Here is an 18,975-nt window from a genome sequence, read left to right as displayed (position 1 = left end):
TAAGCTGTGGGGTCGAACGCGAATTAGCCATCATGTCAAATTCAAGTCCAATTACCAGTCTCCTTTCCGATCAGCCGAAACCTACACAGACTACCTATCACCATCTCCAATCAATATCTTGCACCGGCAACCATCGAAATGGCCTCCCCGGATTTCACCTACACCTTCTTCCGCATCCCCAAGGACGAGGCCACGATCCGCGCATCAGCCGCGCAGTATCGCGCCCTCCGCCTGGAAGCCCTCCAAGTGTCGCCCGGCTCCTTCTCCTCCACCCATGCCATCGAGTCCGCCTTCACCGACGACGACTGGATAGCCCGCCTCACCGTCCCGGACCGCGAAGTGTTCATCTGCGCGGCCACCCCAGCCTCCACGACCCCCAGTCCCAGCGGCCCTGAGAATGCCAGCAGCGGAACGCAATGGATCGCCCAGGTCACCCTGCGCGGCCCCACCCCAGCCGACCAGTTCGCCCTACCCGCCGCCGCAAACTCACCCGCACAGCGCCCGGACAGCGAGGAAGAGCGCTGGCAGATGCTGAGTCTATTCACCCTCCCTGCCCACCGAGGCCGCGGGCTGGGCGCACAGCTATGTCAGGCGGCCCTGAACTGGCTGCGGGAGTACCGAGCGAAGCCCAACACGGTGCAGGTGCGGCTGATCGTCAAGGCGGGGAACGATGTGACGGTCAACCTGTATCGAAGGCTGGGGTTCGAGGACGCAGGGCGGGCGACCTTGGTCGAAGCGCTGGTCGCGAATGGGGATGACGAGATGGTGGAGGTAGTGCGGAAGACTCACGGAGCGGTGGTCGATGAGCAGCGACAAGGGTTGGTGATGGTCGTGAGGTTGCGGCGCGACTAGGGCGGGCAGACTATCCTTGAATCAAACGTTGAGGCAGCAGCAATATACCTAACCATGCTGTTTCATGCATAGCGTTGTGTAGCATTTTATACGGCAAGAAGCCCTACAGCTGGAAGGGCGGCGACTCCATGATGCGGAAAAAGCAGATGTTGAGATTATACCTGTACATATCGACAAGACACACAGGGTGACTGACCCCGGGCACGCAACGGGTAAAGTGCACTGATTAATGGAGATCTTGATTGAATATTCATACGTTTCCCCCCTCCAGCAAACCCAAGCACAACAAGAATTATTCCGGCCACAAGATGTTCTGGGGACCGGAAACAATGCAGGTTATTTATGGGCTTCGCTGAGCTGGGGAATGAGAACAAAAATAACAGTCGTGAGTGATGGCTGTCCGAAGGAAACATCGACAATCAGGCTCTCTCAGTCTGCAGCAACACAGCCAAACCCTTTACCCCCGCTCCGCCTTCTCAAGCCGGAGAAGAGACCGCGCCGCATCAACAATTGTCTCCTCCAGCGAGTGATACTCCAACCCTAAGATCCTCCGGGACTTGGACGTATCGACCGTGTACACGTCCGAGGGGACCTCGCCGGTCCCAGGCCTCCCAACCGGCACGCGGTCACGAATCTCGGGAATTCCCGCGCGCAGCGCATCGAGGAACTGCTGGTAGGTGAAGTTGCCGGTGCAGATGAAGAAGCGCTCATTGCCGGCAGCGGGCACCTCGTATGCGCGCAGATGGGCGTGCGCCACGTCGCGCACGTCCGCGAACGACCAGAACAGATTCTCGGGCACAGGATCGCTGGCCCGGGATGCCGGGGCCATCAGCCGGTAGAGGTCCATGGAGCTGGTGTTTAGCCGGGTGAGATCGGCGGTGGCGTTGATATTGGGCCCGTAAATCAGCGGAGGAAGGATGGTCGCGATGGTGAAGCCGGGCTGGTTGGCGCGGACATAGTCCCACGCCGCCCGCTCCGCTAACGCCTTGGCGGTTGAGTAGGCTAGCCCCGCCGGTGCCCCGGGGGCGGCGGCGACTTCGTACGGAGTGTTGTTCCAGTCCTGCTCGGAGTAGACGTGGCCGGGCCAGCGGCCCTTGCTGTGATCCGCCATCGCGGCGAAGGAGGAGGTGAGGACGACGCGCTGGACCTTGGGGGCAAGCCGGTGGACTGCTTGGAGGATGTTCAGGGTTCCATCGATGGCCGGCTTCAGCAGGTCGCGCTCGTTGTCCTCGACGGCGAAGACCTGGAACGGTGCCGCCGTGTGGATTACCCCGTGGACGCCCTCCACCGCGGTGTCGAAGGCTCCCGGTTGCGCGACATCTTCGACAATCACCAAGGACAGCTGCTCGGCGGCATATTGAGGAAACGATTGGCGGACTTTGTCGGCCGTCGCAGCCGAGCGGACGGTCCCGCGGACCTTGTACCCAGCACGGAGGAAATCGTGCACGATGTGCGAGGCTACGAAGCCTGAAGCTCCGGTGATGAGAATGACTTGATCTGTAGGCGACATATTGGTTGGTGGTGGAAGTATCAGTCGTGGTGGACGGAAGAAAGCCTAAAACGAAGGTAGGGGTGCTGCGTGGGTATTTGAACTGCAAGGGAACATCCTGCAATCACTAGTAAGAAAGAGATTTCCATCCTTGGCTCTTCCCCTTCTTGCTGCATGCCTGGCGCTCGGGACCGCAGGAGATCCGTTCCTGTACTTCTTTTGGTGCTATCCCCGCAATCTCCGGGGGTCGTTCCGTCAGCCGTTCGCCGTGATATGCCCCTCAGAATATGGCTGCTGCAGGCCGTAGTCAGGTGGCGTATACTTGATGAGCAGGACTGTGATGCCCAGGGCTTCCCCATGCTCGTGCTAGCTCTTTCTCGATTTCCTTATCCTTCTTCTGTAGAATCCCTGTATGAACTTCAAACGGCACCCGTCTAGAAACACAGAACTATCATGGGTCAGTCCACGGCCAGAAGCCAAGATGTGGCATGGCAGTAAGCCGATCACAGTCACGCATCAATAAAGCCGGTAAGCCCGGTGGGCTTACTTTGATTGTGTAACTTAGTTGAGTTGATAGGGAAGTTCGAGTGAAGAACCGCACAGCCGAGGATTACCCGAGGTTCGGCAACCCATCGCCTTATCTTGCTCCATGTCGATCAATGTCATACTCCTGCATTAGCGTCTGAACTAAACATTTTAGGTTTAGCAAAGGTCAGGGTCGGCCTGAACAACAGATATGGACCCACCAGATGAAAGCCGAACCTGTTAGCCGACACCGGTGTTGTAATAATCTTCTGCAGTTGAGACAATTCGGCATACTCGGCGTACGTAATCGGTCAACCAAGTGGGATGTGGAGAAGGATACTTACAGGCCTCCTACCTGCTTGGTGGGCTTGGCGCACGTCCTGCTGTTCTGTCGAGTGGGATGCAGCATATTGACCCAATGGCGAGATACGGTTATTGACCACCACTTCGATCTGGCACCATGCCTAAGGTCTAGGGGCTGGGTGAAGCGACTTGATGAGGTCACTCCCTAGGCATCACACCTTTGGCCTGGGCTCTCCCGGCTGAATATTCAAGGATGAGGCGATGAAGATGCAGGGTGGTCGAAGACACCATGCAGATGACAATATAAAAAGCCTACACACGCACGACATGTCGAACTCCACATCGCTATTCACAATCTTCAGTGTCTATTCCATACCCCTCCCTTCTGTCTAGAGAGCAGCACCATATCATCAATCAAGCTACCATGGCCCTCTCCAATATGACCGCATTGGCTGAGACGATGCGAGCTGTGGTCTGGCAAGGCCAGCCATTCAACATCTCTGTCCTAGACGTCCCCAAACCCACCATCCAGAACGCGACCGACGTGATCGTTCGCATGTCCCGGGCCGCCATCTGCGGATCCGACCTGCACATCTATCGAGGCACCATGGAAGGCCAGGTCCTCCCTGTCGGCATCGGCCACGAGGGGGTGGGATATATCGCCGAAGTCGGGGCTGACGTGGGGTCGTTGAACGTGGGCGATGCGGTGATCGTGCCCTTCACCAACCCGGACGGCCATTTCGAGACGGCCCTCACACCTGTCCCGTATGCAGCGTTTGGCAACGGCGGGGCTCTGGGGGGCACTCAAGCCGAGTATCTACGAGTACCGCACGCGGACGGGGGGCTCATCCCCATCCCCGCCGTCAACTACACCGACCCAACCACAAACGAGACCACCTCCCTGCTCAATGACTACGTGATGCTCTCGGACATCTTCGCGACGGGCTGGACGGCGCTAGACTTCGCAGGCTTCCAGCCGGGGGACACGGTGGCCATCTTCGGCGCCGGGCCCGTGGGCCTGATGGCGGCGTATTCGGCCACCTTGCGAGGGGCCTCTCGCGTGTACAGCGTGGACTATGTCCCGGAGCGGCTCCGTCTGGCAGCGTCCATTGGCGCCATCCCCATCAACTTCCAAACCGCAGACCCCGTGGACCAGATCTTGGCCCGCGAGCCCGCGGGGGTGGCCCGGAGCGTCGATTGCGTCGGATTCGAGCAGGTCAATCGAAACCTAACCGTACAGTCAGACGTCATCCTGCAGAACATGCTGGCCGTCACGGCTGTCAACGGGGGCATGGGCACGGTGGGGGTGTACAGTCACGGCGGGCGCGACACCGCCAGCCAACCCCGGGCGTCCAGCATCCATACCGATTTCAACCTCTCGCTCGCCGACTTCTGGAGCAGGGGCTTTCATTGGGGCGCTGGGATCTCCAGGCCTCTCGATCTGGCCCCGCAACTGCTTCATCTGGTCGCGTCGGGCAAGGCCAGGCCCGGGTTCATCGTGAGTGATGTCATCGATATCGAGGACGCCCCGGCCGCCTACGCGAGGTTCAATAACCATAGCGCGACCAAGGTGGTGATTGCTTTCGACCATTAGCCCCAGTTGCTGGAGTGTGAGACGTGCGGCCTGTGTGAGTCGCCGAGTCGACTTTGTTGTCAATGTGTCGCAATAGCCCGCGATCCCTGCTTACAGTGAATTCATTGCGATCATAGTGATCTGATCGCTCTCAGTGCTCACGCAACCTGCGTTCCATCGGACAAATGTACATATTCTTCGCTCTGCTAGCTTCAAGTTACTCGGTCTTGTTATTCGTCCACGCGTCCTATTTATGTAGGTAGCTACGTTCAGCTCGGGTTACAGGAAGCCCTTTTCCACGCGGAAGCAAGTTGGAATGTCGATCAGGATTGATTGACCGGGATGATGTGTATTTCAATCATGATAGATTTGACATTAAATAGTGAATACCCCACTCCAGGATGTTCACTGCTTCTAGATCCAGGTTAGACAGAGTTCGAGTAGGGGTGATGCCTCACTTAGCACAAGGCATCCGTCCAATAGTAACCAGATGACTCTGCCGCCGATAACAGTGCGATGGGCCGGTTTGCAATGAATAGCGGTTGTGTGGTATGCACTCTGGCAGGCCTACTGGTGCAGGGAAGGAGGATCTGGTTAATATCAATCTCAATGATTTCTGTCGTGAAACCTTCCATCTTGACATTACAGGCAGGTTTGGCCACATACATGATTGGCGACGGCGCCTAGTTATGTAACCGTTTATGCCAGAAGAAATACCCGTAGACCCCCGTAAGCAGCAAAGGATACAACGCCCTGTAAGCCCCTGAGGACATGGAGTTCTGCATATTCTGCATGGTGTATCGCTCAATAGTCGTGGCCGGCGAGCCCTCAGTGAAGAACATCATCTGCGCAACATCCTCCGCCCGCTTCTGGAACACGGCTGCACGGGCAAACAGCTCCGTCTCATACTTGAGGAGTGCAGAGTCCAAGTCGGAGGGGCGGACCACCGCCCCCAACGCCTGCGCCAGCTGCAACACATCGGTAAGCGCCTGGTTGACCCCTTCCCCGGTAAAAGGGCAGATGACGTGAGCCGCGTCGCCCACGAGCGTCAGTCCCGGGCAGTGGTCCCAGCGGAAGCCGACGGGCAGGGTATAGAAGGAGCGAGACGCCACGGGCGAGTCCTCTCCGGCGTGAGCGATGAAGTCCACCAGCTCTGGGGCATAATCACCAAACTCGCGCATCTGCGCCGCCCGCACAGCCGCCGGGTCCGTCAGGGCGTAGTCAACCTGCTGCTCCCACGCTTCCGGCCGTGCCCGCCACAGCCCGACGTTAATGCTGCCGTCACCCAGCTGCTGCCCCGCCAGCATGCAGCCCGTCGAGTACGCAAAGATGGCCCCGCCCTTGAGGCGTGCCGCACATTTCGGCGCGGTGCGTGCGGCGTCTGGGATCTGCAGCGCGAACCCGCCGATGCCGGCGTACCGGGGCACGGTGTCGGAGAGCGCCGCGCGCACTTTGCTCCACGCGCCGTCGGCTCCAATGATGAGATCGAACCCGGATGCGGTCGTTCCGTCGGCGAATTCTAGAGTGTAGGCGTGTCTGGGATTTGCTGTGTTGGCGGCCACCACGCGACGCAATGGACGCTTCCATTCTATCGTCCCGGGCGGCAGGGACTCGACCAGCATGCGCCGGAGAGCAGACCGGTCGATCTCTGGCCGCCCACGGCTGTGTTCTTTGGTGGTAGGGCTGAGTTGAATATAGGGTTTGAGCTGCTTATCGCACACCAGGAGTGCCTCGCCGTCGAAGCGCGCGTGCTTCAGGAATTCCTCGTACAGGCCCGCGGCCTTGAGGGCGGCGAGCCCGCCATTCTCATGCAGATCTAGCGACCCACCCTGTGCACGGTAGTTGATGGAGGGCTCCGCCTCGAAGACCGTCACCGCGAATTTCGGCTGGTTGAGGAGCAGTCGAGCGAGCAAGCATCCGGCGGGGCCTGCGCCGACGATGGCTACTTTGAAAGCCATGCAGAGTAGAGGACAGATAGGGTTGTCGGCTGTAAAAGCAAAGGTGAAAGATACAACAGTAAACTATCAATTTGTGGCTTCGGTTGAATGAGCAGAGCAATAGTTGAGAAGGACAAGGGGATGAGGATGATACGAGTCTTTTATTACATGGCATCGCAATGATTACTCAAATAGGCTAAGCTGCCACGTGAGTCAACGCATTAGGCAATCCATGCGCGGCACTGCACAGCCCAGCTGAGCTTATGGGGTCAACTTATAGTCAGATGTTAATCAAGCCCTTACTGCTTACTCAGACAATGATCCAAGGCTGTTAATTCCATAGTGAGCAATCATCATTCGCGAAAATCGAGGCACTAAGGCTGATTACTGATAGCACTTCGGCAGCGAAACCCAAGGCAACCTATGCGAGATGCACATTCAAAGCATTAATGTCTTAGGTTGGATAAATTCTCAAGATGTTCTATCTTCGCTAGGTCACCATATAAGTCCATGTGACGTGAGCCATTCTATTATATGTTGATATGAGGTAATTCAATAGAAAGAGGGAGGACGATAAATATCGAACAAAGATATCGACAAATCCGATCGACTAGCCGACGAACCCAGTAGTGAAGAATCAGACATGTATTATTGTTTCAACTGGTCCATTGTAGTTAAGAGTGAGGTCACAGGCCGAAGGGAAGATTCTGTAGACCGAGTATTGGAGCAAGGGCCTGAGCGTACGTCTCCTTTGCTGCTGCTGCGACACCGGATGCCTCTAGGTAGCAAGATGGGCCATAAAGCTCATAGGACGATGTAGGACTTGGTATATTGTGTACTGCTAGAACAGCGTTTGTGAGATGAGATTGGGTGTAGAGAGAACAGCACATCTACTTCGTGCGGTCAGGAATGTTTATACGACAATAATCTAGACATTATCAATGGCAAGCGTCAACTGAGTCGCCATCAACCAACATCGCGTCATCAAGCCATCATCACTGCGCGGTAGCTGTTGCGGTACTTTCGCTGGAGATACTCGCCAAGTAGGCCGCCTCAGTGGATTCTGCGTGTGCCACCGCCGACTGCAAGGCATCATGATCCGCCTGCTGCTCCGCTGTCTCGGTAGCATTGTCCCACGCCGTGGGAGGCGGAGCTGAATACACCGCGGGACCTGGCGCAGTTTCGCCCGGCAGGGCGCCGACATTAACGTTATCAGCGCAGTCCTCGTCTGAGGTGGTGTAGTTGGCCCCGATTCGACCCGTGCCACAGGAATACTTCCCTCCGTCAGCACCATGGGTGAAGCTGTATTCGGACTGCCAGCTCGCTGACACATTCACTCCGATCCGTACCCACATGTACAGCCCATCCTGCAGGGTATCTCCCAGGTACTCGTAGTTGAATACCGGATCGGAGGCGGAGAAGGCAGTCTCCTGGTGGAATGTGTCGTCGAGAGCGTTACCAATCACCGCGTAAGGGTTGAGGGTGTAGGGGTAGGTGGTCTCGACAGCGTCGACGAGGGCCTGGTCGAAGAAGAACTGGCCGATGTGGCTGATGCTGCCGCCGGTGATGGTTCCGTTGGGCAGGACAACCACGTTGGTATGAGCGATGATGTGGATATGGTTGGTGCGGCCGGTGTAGTGGCCGGGAAAGATGGTCTGGATGCGCGCCACCCCGTCCTGGTCCGCCATCTGTACAGCGCGCAGCCAAGTCGCGTTCACGTTGGAGTGGTCCAGAAAGTCGCCGTTACCCTCATTGATCACCCCACTGTACACCCCGGTCGCGTTCGCGTTCCACATATCCCAGAACATCCCGGGAACGGGGAGACAGCTCTCGTAGTCGATGAATTGCGCCTCCACGATGATGGGCACACCGAGCTGGTCCTCTCGCGCGTCCTCGCGGATAAGCTCCCCCGGCACGTAGTACGGCCCATTGTCGCCGTAGGGGGTGAGAAGCACATGGTGCTCGTCTGCAAAGACCTCTCCCGGGCGGGATGGGTCGATCCGCGGCCCGGTGTGGAGGTGGGTGGCATTCAGGATCTCGACAGTAGACCGCTTGCGCCGACGGTGATGCTCGATAATCTCGTCGCGGCGCGCGCGGAGACGCAGATTGCTGCCTGAGCTCTCCAGGTCCCCGGCGCACGACTCGAGACTGCGTCGCGCTTTAAGTGTGTGGCGATGGCGGGCCATCGCGGCTTCTAGGGTTTCATGTTCGAAGGCGCCGTGGGCGGCGGCGAGGGCAGCCCAGGCCAGGACTAGATGGTGCTGTAGCTTCATGTTGTTGCCTTCCTTGTGCTTTTTCGCCGCCTTTAATCGATCTCATTTGTTGGTGGAGGGTCTTCGATGAGATTGCTTAGGTGGTTGGATGCAGTACCAACGACAGTCAGCCTTTATACTTCTTATGCCCGCTGTGCTTTGTCTCGCATCTATCCCATTCGGACTGACGGAACCTGTCTCCCTTCCCTTTGCTCTTCCGTCACCTTCGTTTCTCTGCATGTCCACTTGAATTTACCCCAATTCCCTGATTGAGTAGCGTCGTCCGAGATACATGGCAGGCTAGGAGCGCAAAGTAAAGTTTGGGTTGGAGGTCAACGCGACGGGATAACTCCTCACTAGTCTCGGCAATGGATACGCACTCCGCATTGTGTATGGCACGTCCACGTACCTCAGAGTATGCATGATCATTAGTTGGATCCAGGTAATCACCAAGATCCCATTCGTCGTTGAGTTGGTCGAAAATCGTACTAGTAATCACTGGGGCTTGGATTGGGACATTGTTAGGCCGATGTCCTGTCGACGCGTATCTCCCCTCTCTGCCCACCCGCGGAATTAGGGCTCAGATTGACAATGACTTGAGCAGCCAAGCCAACTTACCCAAAGCTTGCATCGACCCCGCTTTTCCATTTGTCCCGCTCCCATCATTCAGTTACCGCATGGGCTCTCTATGACTTCCCCGCATAATTTGTGGGACCCTGAAAGTCTGTATCGCCAAGGCTCCGATCCTTACTCGTTCCAGTACCACCTTGCGAGCGGGCGGGCCGGGGCGGGCGGACGCACAGGAGGCAGGGAGTGCCGTGATAAAAGTGCCTTGACGATGAGGGGGACTGCCGGCGTTGCTTGGCACGGAGATAATATGCAGTGTACACCAATCGGTCACGAAGGATATGCAAGCATGTTCATTATTGAATAGGTCATGTTTTTAGGCTTCGACCGATATGCTATTTGAGTTTTCCCAAAAGCAGGTTTTTGGCCGCTCTAGATCGTGACAACGTATGGTAGAGTGGATGTACGGAGTTGCACACCGCATCGATACAGAATACACACATAGATACACTCCATATACAGATAATTCCTAAGCCCGTGGCAGCTGCAATGACTTTATCTCAAGTCCCAATCATCTACCCTCCGTACTCTTTCCCCATCTACCGTTGGTACGCCACTGCAATTCCCGACGGTGGCCCATTGATTAGTCGAATCGGGGTCGCTCTCCAGGTATCCTCCTCGACGTAACTCGTCCCATTGGCCTGGAAGACCAGTGCGTACTCGTGCGGGGCACCGTACTGCGGCCAGACCGGAATGCCTCCCTTACTGGTTATCGAGGTTGCAACCACGCTGCTATTAGTGGCCGTCTTCCAGGCGTTCGGGTTCAAAGTCGCGACAAAGCTGACCCAGCTGCCGCTTACCTCGGCTGCCAACTCCACAAGGGACTCGGTGTTCAGTGGCCTGTGCTCGTACCCCGTGCCGCGCGTATTGTCGAAGACGAAGGGAAGATCGTCGCCGTGTTGTGCAGTGCGTTGGCCCTCGCCCAGGGCAGCGTTCCAGCGATAGCAGTATGTGGTAACGTTGTTGCGGGCCCAGGTAGCGCACGCTTGGCGCCGGTTTGCGATCACCGTCGCATCGCCCTGGTGCAGGCGGGCTTTCACAGCCGGTACGGACGAGACATTGGCGTACGCAGCGGTGATCTGGTTGACTAGTACTTGTGGCAGGGCGATCCCAGGAGCGACGCCGTACGATTGCGGATCTAGTAGGGGCCGTTAGTCAACTCGAAGTGTACAGAAACGATCCAGTACACGAACGCCAAGCAGGTAATCTTACTGGCGACCAAATCCGCAAAATCCTCGTCTGTCACAATCTCAACTTTAGCTGGCATCTGCGCGGTTCCTTCGTCCGTCGCGGCCCCGAGGATGATCGGCACGGGGACAAATTTGCGCGTGTACAGCGAGCGACTCGGCTGCTGGGAGACGATGTCCCCATCAATCACAGGAAACCAGCCGTGGGGACTCGTGGCATTGATAGCAGCGTTCATCTCCGCAAAGGGCACCGTCCGCAGACACGCCATGCGATCGGGGCTGACCCAGCAGGTGTCTTTCCCAGGGACCATCCCATACTCCAGTGCAAATGTCGAGGAGGGATACACCTGCTGAGTCAGGGCATCATACAGGGGCTGGAAGTACTGGGTGCCGTTGAGTCCGCGTGCGGGCACGGGGTTCCCGCTCTGCAGGATGGCGCCGCGCAGCAGCCCGTCATCACGCCCCGCGTACGCCGTGAGCTGGAAGCCCACACTGGATGCCCCAGCCCCCTGGCCCCAGACGGTGACCTGCTGGGGATCGCCCCCAAACCCGGCAATATTCTCCTGCACCCACTGCAGGGCATACCGCTGATCCCGGAGGCCCACGTTAGTCGCCCCCGTGTCGCGGATCTGGTTGCTGTACAGGAACCCCCAGGCGCTCAGTCGGTAGTTGAAGCTGACAGCTATGACGGGCTGGTCTTGTTTGACAGACCGCGCGACGAAGGAGCTGAGGTTGTAGCGTCCGTCGCACGCGCTGCCGCCTGAGAAGCCCCCGCCGTGGAAGTAAATCACCACGGGAAGGAGGTCGCTGGGCGTGGTCGTGTTCTGGTGTGGTCGCACGATGTTGAGGTACAGGCAGTCCTCGGACATGTCGTCGGGGCGGTCAGAGGGACCGTATCCTACACAGGAGGGCGCGTAGGCTGTCGCATTGCGCGTGCCATTCCAACTGCTCGTGAGGCTATCGGCCGGGTGGAAGCGTCGGTCATTGACCGGGGCTTGTAGGTATGGGATTCCAAGGAAGAAGTCTTGCTCGAATGAGGTCGAATATACCCCAGCGTAGGTTCCATTGAGTGTCGTGCCAGTTGGGAGACTGGTCGCAATGACTGAGCCTACAAGGAAGTAGGCCAATGCTATGAGCTGCAGCATTGTAGGTTTCGTCTCTTCTCTTCTTGATCCGGGGAACGCAACTGCGCAAAGGTATAACCAATTCCTGGTAAATCTGTAGCAAGGAAATAACGACGGTGGCCGAATTGGTTGTCACCAGGTACGCAGACAGTAACAGTCCCTGAAAGCATTTGTATCACTATCAACGGGGGATTGGTCGTCATATCTGCTCTCCTGAACGGATCTCCTCTGATTGATCAAGTATGTCTCGCAAAGGACCACCAAAACGGGAAGACTAGGGCTGCGCCAAACCTTGATCAACCCGCTGGGAAACAAAACGTCCGCTTACAACCCTGAAGCTTCTCGCCTGAAGCATGCTTGATTCTAGACCAGGTAAGCTAAAGCAGCCCAAACCCCGAGTGTCGGCATAACGAAAAAGTGCCTACCACTAATTTAGTGTGCTTTTAGCTCAAATCAAGCACTATCCTCTCACCCCGAGATTGACGTCGGACATGTCCGATCGCTAGAGACACCACGCGGGGTAATCCCACTCCTGCATTTCCCTCAACCCCACAAGGAGTGCCCTGAGCACCCCGCATTACCCCCAGACGGGTTTCTGATACCATCGGTTAAACCACCCTTGTCGTGACATATTCATGCTCTTTCAATTGCGCCTCGAATGTTTAGTGATCAAATTGGAAAAGAATTGAATGGAATGCTGTTCAAGAACAGACAGATGGATACCCCACGGCTAGCCCATGGGAACTCCATAGAGTAGACTCTGCAACATAAAAGCTAGACACGCCTCGTTGTCCTATAAAGGAGACAAGGATCGTCCACCAGCCTTGGAGTCATAATCTGGAAAGGACCTCCAAGCAAAAAGCCAAACTACCGTCCGGTCAGGCAGCAATGTGGTCGCTCTTCTGTTTCGTGTTGTGTGCAGGGCTTTGCAGCACAACTCGAATCACCTCAAGTGCGGTACAGGCAAATCCTCCCACTGCGGAGACCTTGAATGGAACATACTTGGGTGAATATCTCCCTGAGTATCAGCAAGATCTATTTCTGGGAATCCCTTTTGCTCGTCCACCTTTGGAGCATCGACGATTTGCCAACCCGGAGTCCCTGAGCACCTCATGGACGGGAGCCCGCCCTGCGACCCAGTATGCCTTTGTGAGTAACCCCCGTTGGTTTGTGTTATGGTATTTCGTTCTAAGGCGAACATCCCTGTAGGAGTGTATTGGCTACGGTGGGGATCAGAAAGGGTACCTTCAGAGCGAGGATTGTCTCTATCTTAACGTGATTCGGCCTTCTGGCTACGAGAATGGAAGTCTGCCAGTGTTGGTATGGATTCATGGTGAGTTAATCAGTTTTCTTCAAGTTCAGGCTCATCCCACTTTTACTTTTCTTATTTCTTCTGCTTGCTCTTCCTTCTTTTATTTTGTCTTATGTTTCAGCATTTTGGCGCTTTTTTTCCCTCTTAGCCTTTGGCGGGCATGAAGCGGTGTTCTTTTGGATTCTGACCACGTACGCCCTGCAGGTGGTGGCTTCAAGGAAGGAGGTACCCCCGACAAGCGATATAACCTGACCTTCATTGTCAATAACTCCGTCATTATTGATCAACCCATCATCGGAGTGAGTATTGCTTACCGTCTGGGCCCCTTCGGTTTCTTGAATGGCGATGTGGTGGCTGGCAGCGGGGCGTTGAACCTCGGCCTCAAGGACCAGCGACTGGCTCTGCATTGGATTAAGGAGAACATCGCGGGATTTGGAGGTCCGTTCCCTTGTACCATTTTTTCGAGGCCTTAACACAAGGGTATGCGGATCATCTCACAAGACATTCCATAATTCAGGCGACTCCGACAAAATCACTATCTACGGACAAAGCGCCGGGTCCGAGAGCGTGGGCTACCACCTTCGCGCATTCAATGGGCGGGACGACGAGCTGTTCCGGGCAGGGATCATGGAGTCTGGCCCAGTCATTCCGCAAGGGCCGTTGAACCTGACCTCCGAGTATCAAGAAAGGTTCGATGGGATTGTCGCAGCCGCCGGCTGCAGCAGCCACCAGAACTCCACCAAGCTGGACTGTCTGCGCAGCCTCCCATTTGCCACCTTGAATAATATTCTCAACACCACTACGTACAACACCGGGTGGGAACCCACTGTCGACGGTGATTTCGTGGCCCGCTACCCCAGCCAACAGCTGGAAGATGGTGCATTCGTGCACGTGCCGATCATTGCCGGCACGACGACCGACGAGGGCACGACGCAGTGTCCGAAGCCCGTCAATACCTCTCTCGAGTTGAGGGGCTGGATGACCGGTATGTGATTCCGTCGCCTCTGCAAAAGGAAGAAGGGTCGGCGCTTGCTAAATCAAAGAACCCTATGATGCAGAAACATCCAGCTACCAACTAGCTCTAAACGACACCATCGCCACCCGCCTGCTCACCCTCTACCCCAACACAACGACCTTCGGCATTCCCTCCACCGAGGAGCTGGGCGGCACCAACATCACCTTCCCGCAGCCCTACGGCGCCGGCTTCCGGCAGACAGCCGCCTACTACGGTGACCAGGTCTTCATCGCCTCGCGGCGACGCACCTGCGAGGTCTGGGCCGCCCGCGGGATCCCCGCGTACTGCTACCGGTTCAACACCAAGCCGGCGGGTCTCGCGTGGGAGGTCGGGGTGGAGCATTTCTCTGACGTGGCCTTCATCTTCAACAATCTCGCCGGGGATGGCTACCATCCAAGTCCCTTCGAGGAGATGCCGGCCAGCTACACCGAGCTCAGCTATCTGATGGCCGGCTCGTGGGCGAGCTTCGTCACGAGTCTCGATCCCAATGCCTGGCAAGGGCGCGGGCGCAACGTCACCCAAAATGGGGTGCAGTGGCCTGTTTATCGCGTTGACGCGCCGGAGATTGTGGTCTGGGATGCGAATATGACTACCTTTGTGGAGCGGGACAACTGGCGGCAGGAGGGGATTCGGTTGATCCAGAGTTTGGCGTTGGAGTATGGGCGGTAAGCGTTGTAGAATACGGTGTAGTGATGTGTTGATGGTATTTAATGAGGTAGAGGACTGAGGAATGAGGAATGATGCTTTTGTATGTGTTTATTGATGAGAGAGATAAAGTAGGAGAAAGAATTCTGACTAGCACGACGAATAGCAGAGTAGTTCCGACATCTTGCTCTGTGGACGTAGAGTGATTGGGCTTTCAGCGTTCGTTTTTTATTTTTACTGTTACTAAAAGATGAGATGATCACTATGGATTGAATTATAATTGCTCATTGGGCAGGTCATATAGAACTCATGTTGTAGGCGAGATATGTTTCTGAAGTAGATCGTTTCGAGAGTTAGGAACTTTGCAAATACATGTTGATATTGCGATAGCAGTGACACGAAACTATTATTAATATGGAGGCATTTGAAAACACGACGATCCAAGTGTTTCTGGGTGCTTGGACTTTGTGACTGAATATCCTCGCTGCTTTCCGCCGTAGTCTTACCTCATCGATGCTTAATCTACATTGGCTTCAAGGGATGTAGCTTCGTCTGGGAAGATATGGAAGGTGACTGGTTCAAAGCGTGGATAGGTGGGTCCTCCCTAGCCAGAGGCTAGGTAATTTATGACTAGTGTCCAATAAATAATGACACAACTATAGCTCTTGACGGTGAGGCATCTTAACCTAGTTGGTTGATAGAGCCCTAACCGAGTGAATTGAGCCAGCAAACTAGGTAAATTGAGGTATTGACTCGCGACATCAGTATCCACCATGTAGGCTAGACTAATCTATCAGCCTTTATTAACTGGGGGCCAAAACCCTCCTCTCCAGCACATGTCACTGGTCCAGATGGTGAAAAGTAGGGGCAAGAATGCTGTAGCGCATATCATCGCACGTTTCCTTGAGTTATCAGCACGCTGCTTCACCCACGCCGTTTGTTCGAGAAATCTATTCGTCGACATTTTCTTGGCTTCCTGCTCCACTTTAATGGCTGCTGTAGCTAAACAACGGTCGCAATGTGTTGTGCAGAGGCGCGGCTCAGCTCACCCCGCTTGCAGCTTGCTTTTCTTTCTCTCCTTCCTTCCTTCCTTCCTTCATTCTTTTCGTCCTGCTCTCTTTTTCTTTTCTGTTTTATGTCTTGCATATCTAGGAGGAACCCCAACTCAACCTTCATCCCTCTTTCTCACGATTTGCGATCCAGCTCTAGCACACGAGACTCGACTTTCCAATGGTACGCCTTCCGCTGATTCAGGAAGTCATCGCATATGAGATACTGCGTACTGGACGGGCCCTTAACAGTTCGCATGGTTGACAGGAGCGCGCATATATCGAAGAGGATCCCCACAGCCAGCCGGAAGTCACATCGCACAGGCATGGTCATTTCATCTCGACTCCCGAGTCGAAGACACCACCACTTTTCGTGGTCGATGCGGAGTTGGCGGCCCAGAAAAAGCAGCGGCAGGCGCTAGTCGAACACAGAGCCAGGGGCCAGACTTGTGGAATCAGACGACGCTGGGTGCTGAGCGGGCTAGTAGTCTTGGTGGTCGTCATAGTGGCGGCCGTGGTGGGAGGTGTGGTTGGCAGTCGGCACAAGACACACACTGAGAACAAAGATGTTGCGAGCAGCAATCAGTCGTCTCCATCGACTACGACCGTAGCGAGTACAACTCGCACGACGATGTCCGCACAAACAACGGCAGCAACGACGACAACGACAGCAACGACAACAACGACCACCAAATCCAGCTCCACCACTGAGGCCTCTGTCATTACCGCTCCAACACAGAACAGCGCCTACCCTGCCGTGGTGAAGATGTATGCCAACGATACCTGTGGCGGAGATGAGGATGTCTTTGCCGTGACGCGCAGCAATGTCTCTACCTGCATGGCGGTTACGTCCGATAAGACCTCGCTTCAAGTGACTCAAAACAAGTGCGTCTTCTTCGATATGACCCCTGTTGTTGCTTTTTCCCCGCAATATGTGCACATTTGCTAACATCATTGGTTGGTGCAGTGGCTGCGTGGTGGAAACGTGGAGCGGGTCCAATTGCGAAGGAAGCTCCTACAACGTGACGGATCTTCAGTGCCATGCTGTTTTGTATGCGGCTGTCTCGGTGGACTGTTAGCATTTTAATGATGTGATCGGCCTGTCGGAATAGGTTGGGTTATAGATATCACCGATCGGTTCTCGTCGTTAGTCCTGCCATTTGGCCGGTCTCCAGTCTCACAGTGCATACCACCATCGCAGGACAATTGCTTCGATTGGATCCTAGGGCAATCTACCGGGCTCATGTTTCACCCGAACTCTGATTGAACGCCTCTGTACATTATCTGATGTCTCGAGTTGAGTCTCACATTAAAATTTGGTGTCCACTCTATTTATGGTTCCCTAACAATACCCAAAGCTGCCAGCGCAGCTGCGCATATTCCGAGGTCCGATGAGATTGCTGTTCAAAAGTTGTGGAAGAAGATTGCCTTGGTGTTAATGGTCGAGGTCCCGCACAAGCCTCTTAAAAAATGGCGGCCCTCTCAACGGTGGGCAGGTTTGCCTCAGAACTAGGACGTCGAGAGAACAAGATGAAGCAAGCCGATAAAGGTCACATGATCGCAGAGGCATTGTTCGATCAATTCGCGTATCGGTTTACATCTTCCCTCCTTTCCTACGTCCACTTGGTCGAGCTCTGCCAATCACTCTCGTCCTCTCAGAGACCCTCGAAGCCCACCCGATTGAAGCGATCAACCCTCTGCTTGCCCGCATCTAGATTTTCTTGGTCGGGACCTTCATCTTCTTCAGCGAGAAGTTCCTTCCGGATCCCAAGATCAGCTTTCAAAAACCCTGCAGCGGCAACTGGCGGGTAAAGGCGCCAGGGCAGAGGTCAGGGAGCTCGGCAGGAACTTTCCGACTGCCTTCGCAGCCAATCACCAAGGCGCTGCTGTTCTTTGCCCTTTCTCTGCGTGCGAGAAGAAAACTGCTTGAGAGGGAGCGAGGGGGTTGAGTTGGGTACGTCTGAGGTAGTCGGTCGAGCGACGGTGGGGAACACATTTGTCAAGAGTGGTTTTAAGTGGGCGCATTAGCAACTGTCGTCTGGGCGCGTAGTGGGGTTTAGCAATATGTCTGATTTGACCACTAATAGGCAGCAAATATACTACAGCCCTAGAGGGGTAATAGACAGAAGTGCATATTAACGTATCGATTTGATTCACCGGCCTTGGCGATGAATCACATGAGTATACGAGAGCCCGGAATGAAGCTCACATTCTCTGGCAAAACGAGCTTCTAATTGTTTGCAGGAGAAGTTGTTAGCTGATAGTACGGGATAAGCGGTTGACCCTAGTGCCTGAGGCAAAAACACCTCGGAAGATGAAAAGTAAATCCCCACCTCCACCCACTTTTCAGAGTGTAGGATATGGGGTGGGGATTTCGCGTTTGCTAGATCTCAGACAAGGGAACTGCTCTCAGTGCGATTGATGAAATAGCTGTATCTACTTGGTGTTGAAATTATTCTCTTAGGGAACGATATGCACTTGTTGATGTGTGAGTTCTAGTAAGCGTTGCCCCCTTCATTAATCACTCGATTGCTAACTCTTTTCCACTTGACCATCACCAAGCGACTTACGGATAATATATAATAAGACGAGTAATGAGGCTAGAACAACTCCGTAATCCAAGTTCTAACTAGAGTCCAGCCCTGCTAGGGCTGCCCAAATGCTTTAATGCCTTGCTGCCTCGCTGCCTCACCCAGCTCCTTGGCCCATGCCTCAGTAAATGCCTGGAGGGGCACCTTTTTGGCACCATCCAACAACACCCATGCTGAAAATCTCGAGAGTTCGCATATCAAAATGACCGCAAAGTTAAGGGAAAGCTTCCTGTGACATCTACACAGCACCAGAGCTGATTATATCCTCCAAAAGACTGGCGAGCGGTTAGGGGTGCAGGCTTATAAGCCATTTTAGAGAAGAATCTATCGCATCCTTGGAGACATCAAAGGGGAGAACCTGTCTGATGTCTCCAAGAATGTACATAATGTCCTTACCTAATTTTTTGGCCGCTTCAAGGTCGAGCGTTCAACCCAGGCCGGGCGCAGACACTTGCATTCTACCTTTTTGTCGTTGATTTCCAGCTGCATTTTAC

The 18,975-nt window shown here is 55.0% G+C and overlaps 8 protein-coding genes across 8 annotated transcripts; 4 read left to right on the top strand and 4 right to left on the bottom strand.

The window, feature by feature from the left end:
• The first annotated feature begins 64 nt into the window (after window positions 1-64).
• BO82DRAFT_358275 (GNAT family N-acetyltransferase) lies at window positions 65-1,039 on the top strand. Its single transcript, XM_025636243.1, has one exon. It carries the CDS (start codon window positions 139-141, stop codon window positions 850-852), a length of 714 nt encoding a protein of 237 aa, XP_025487665.1. The 5' UTR covers window positions 65-138; the 3' UTR covers window positions 853-1,039.
• Window positions 1,040-1,217: 178 nt separating this feature from the next.
• BO82DRAFT_423751 (SDR family oxidoreductase) lies at window positions 1,218-2,362 on the bottom strand (the record flags this gene model as incomplete). Its single annotated transcript, XM_025640265.1, has 1 exon — window positions 1,218-2,362. One exon carries the CDS (start codon window positions 2,360-2,362, stop codon window positions 1,310-1,312), a length of 1,053 nt encoding a protein of 350 aa, XP_025487664.1. The 3' UTR covers window positions 1,218-1,309.
• Window positions 2,363-3,568: 1,206 nt separating this feature from the next.
• Window positions 3,569-5,094, top strand: BO82DRAFT_423748 (glutathione-independent formaldehyde dehydrogenase). Its single transcript, XM_025640264.1, has one exon. It carries the CDS (start codon window positions 3,594-3,596, stop codon window positions 4,761-4,763), a length of 1,170 nt encoding a protein of 389 aa, XP_025487663.1. The 5' UTR covers window positions 3,569-3,593; the 3' UTR covers window positions 4,764-5,094.
• A 22-nt stretch (window positions 5,095-5,116) lies between these two features.
• On the bottom strand, window positions 5,117-6,792 carry BO82DRAFT_358274 (FAD-dependent oxidoreductase). Its single transcript, XM_025636242.1, has one exon. It carries the CDS (start codon window positions 6,362-6,364, stop codon window positions 5,426-5,428), a length of 939 nt encoding a protein of 312 aa, XP_025487662.1. The 5' UTR covers window positions 6,365-6,792; the 3' UTR covers window positions 5,117-5,425.
• Window positions 6,793-7,674: 882 nt separating this feature from the next.
• On the bottom strand, window positions 7,675-8,952 carry BO82DRAFT_423745 (intradiol ring-cleavage dioxygenase; the record flags this gene model as incomplete). Its single annotated transcript, XM_025640263.1, has 1 exon — window positions 7,675-8,952. One exon carries the CDS (start codon window positions 8,950-8,952, stop codon window positions 7,675-7,677), a length of 1,278 nt encoding a protein of 425 aa, XP_025487661.1.
• Window positions 8,953-10,097: 1,145 nt separating this feature from the next.
• On the bottom strand, window positions 10,098-11,890 carry BO82DRAFT_423744 (alpha/beta-hydrolase; the record flags this gene model as incomplete). Its single annotated transcript, XM_025640262.1, has 2 exons — window positions 10,098-10,696; window positions 10,771-11,890. 2 exons carry the CDS (start codon window positions 11,888-11,890, stop codon window positions 10,098-10,100), a joined length of 1,719 nt encoding a protein of 572 aa, XP_025487660.1.
• Window positions 11,891-12,757: 867 nt separating this feature from the next.
• On the top strand, window positions 12,758-14,947 carry BO82DRAFT_423741 (alpha/beta-hydrolase; the record flags this gene model as incomplete). The annotated part of the gene is made up of 5 exons (XM_025640261.1): window positions 12,758-13,018; window positions 13,079-13,202; window positions 13,386-13,619; window positions 13,699-14,166; window positions 14,240-14,947. 5 exons carry the CDS (start codon window positions 12,758-12,760, stop codon window positions 14,863-14,865), a joined length of 1,713 nt encoding a protein of 570 aa, XP_025487659.1. The 3' UTR covers window positions 14,866-14,947.
• Window positions 14,948-16,611: 1,664 nt separating this feature from the next.
• BO82DRAFT_423737 (uncharacterized protein) lies at window positions 16,612-16,969 on the top strand (the record flags this gene model as incomplete). Its single annotated transcript, XM_025640260.1, has 2 exons — window positions 16,612-16,775; window positions 16,858-16,969. The coding sequence occupies exons 1-2, from the start codon at window positions 16,657-16,659 to the stop codon at window positions 16,967-16,969; spliced, it is 231 nt and encodes a 76-aa protein (XP_025487658.1). The 5' UTR covers window positions 16,612-16,656.
• Window positions 16,970-18,975: the final 2,006 nt, after the last annotated feature.

The sequence above is a fragment of the Aspergillus uvarum genome, assembly GCF_003184745.1.
Source record: "Aspergillus uvarum CBS 121591 unplaced genomic scaffold BO82scaffold_68, whole genome shotgun sequence".
NCBI lineage: Eukaryota > Fungi > Ascomycota > Eurotiomycetes > Eurotiales > Aspergillaceae > Aspergillus > Aspergillus uvarum.
Note: the sequence above shows the minus strand (reverse complement) of the source record. Positions and strands in the feature narration are given on the sequence as shown.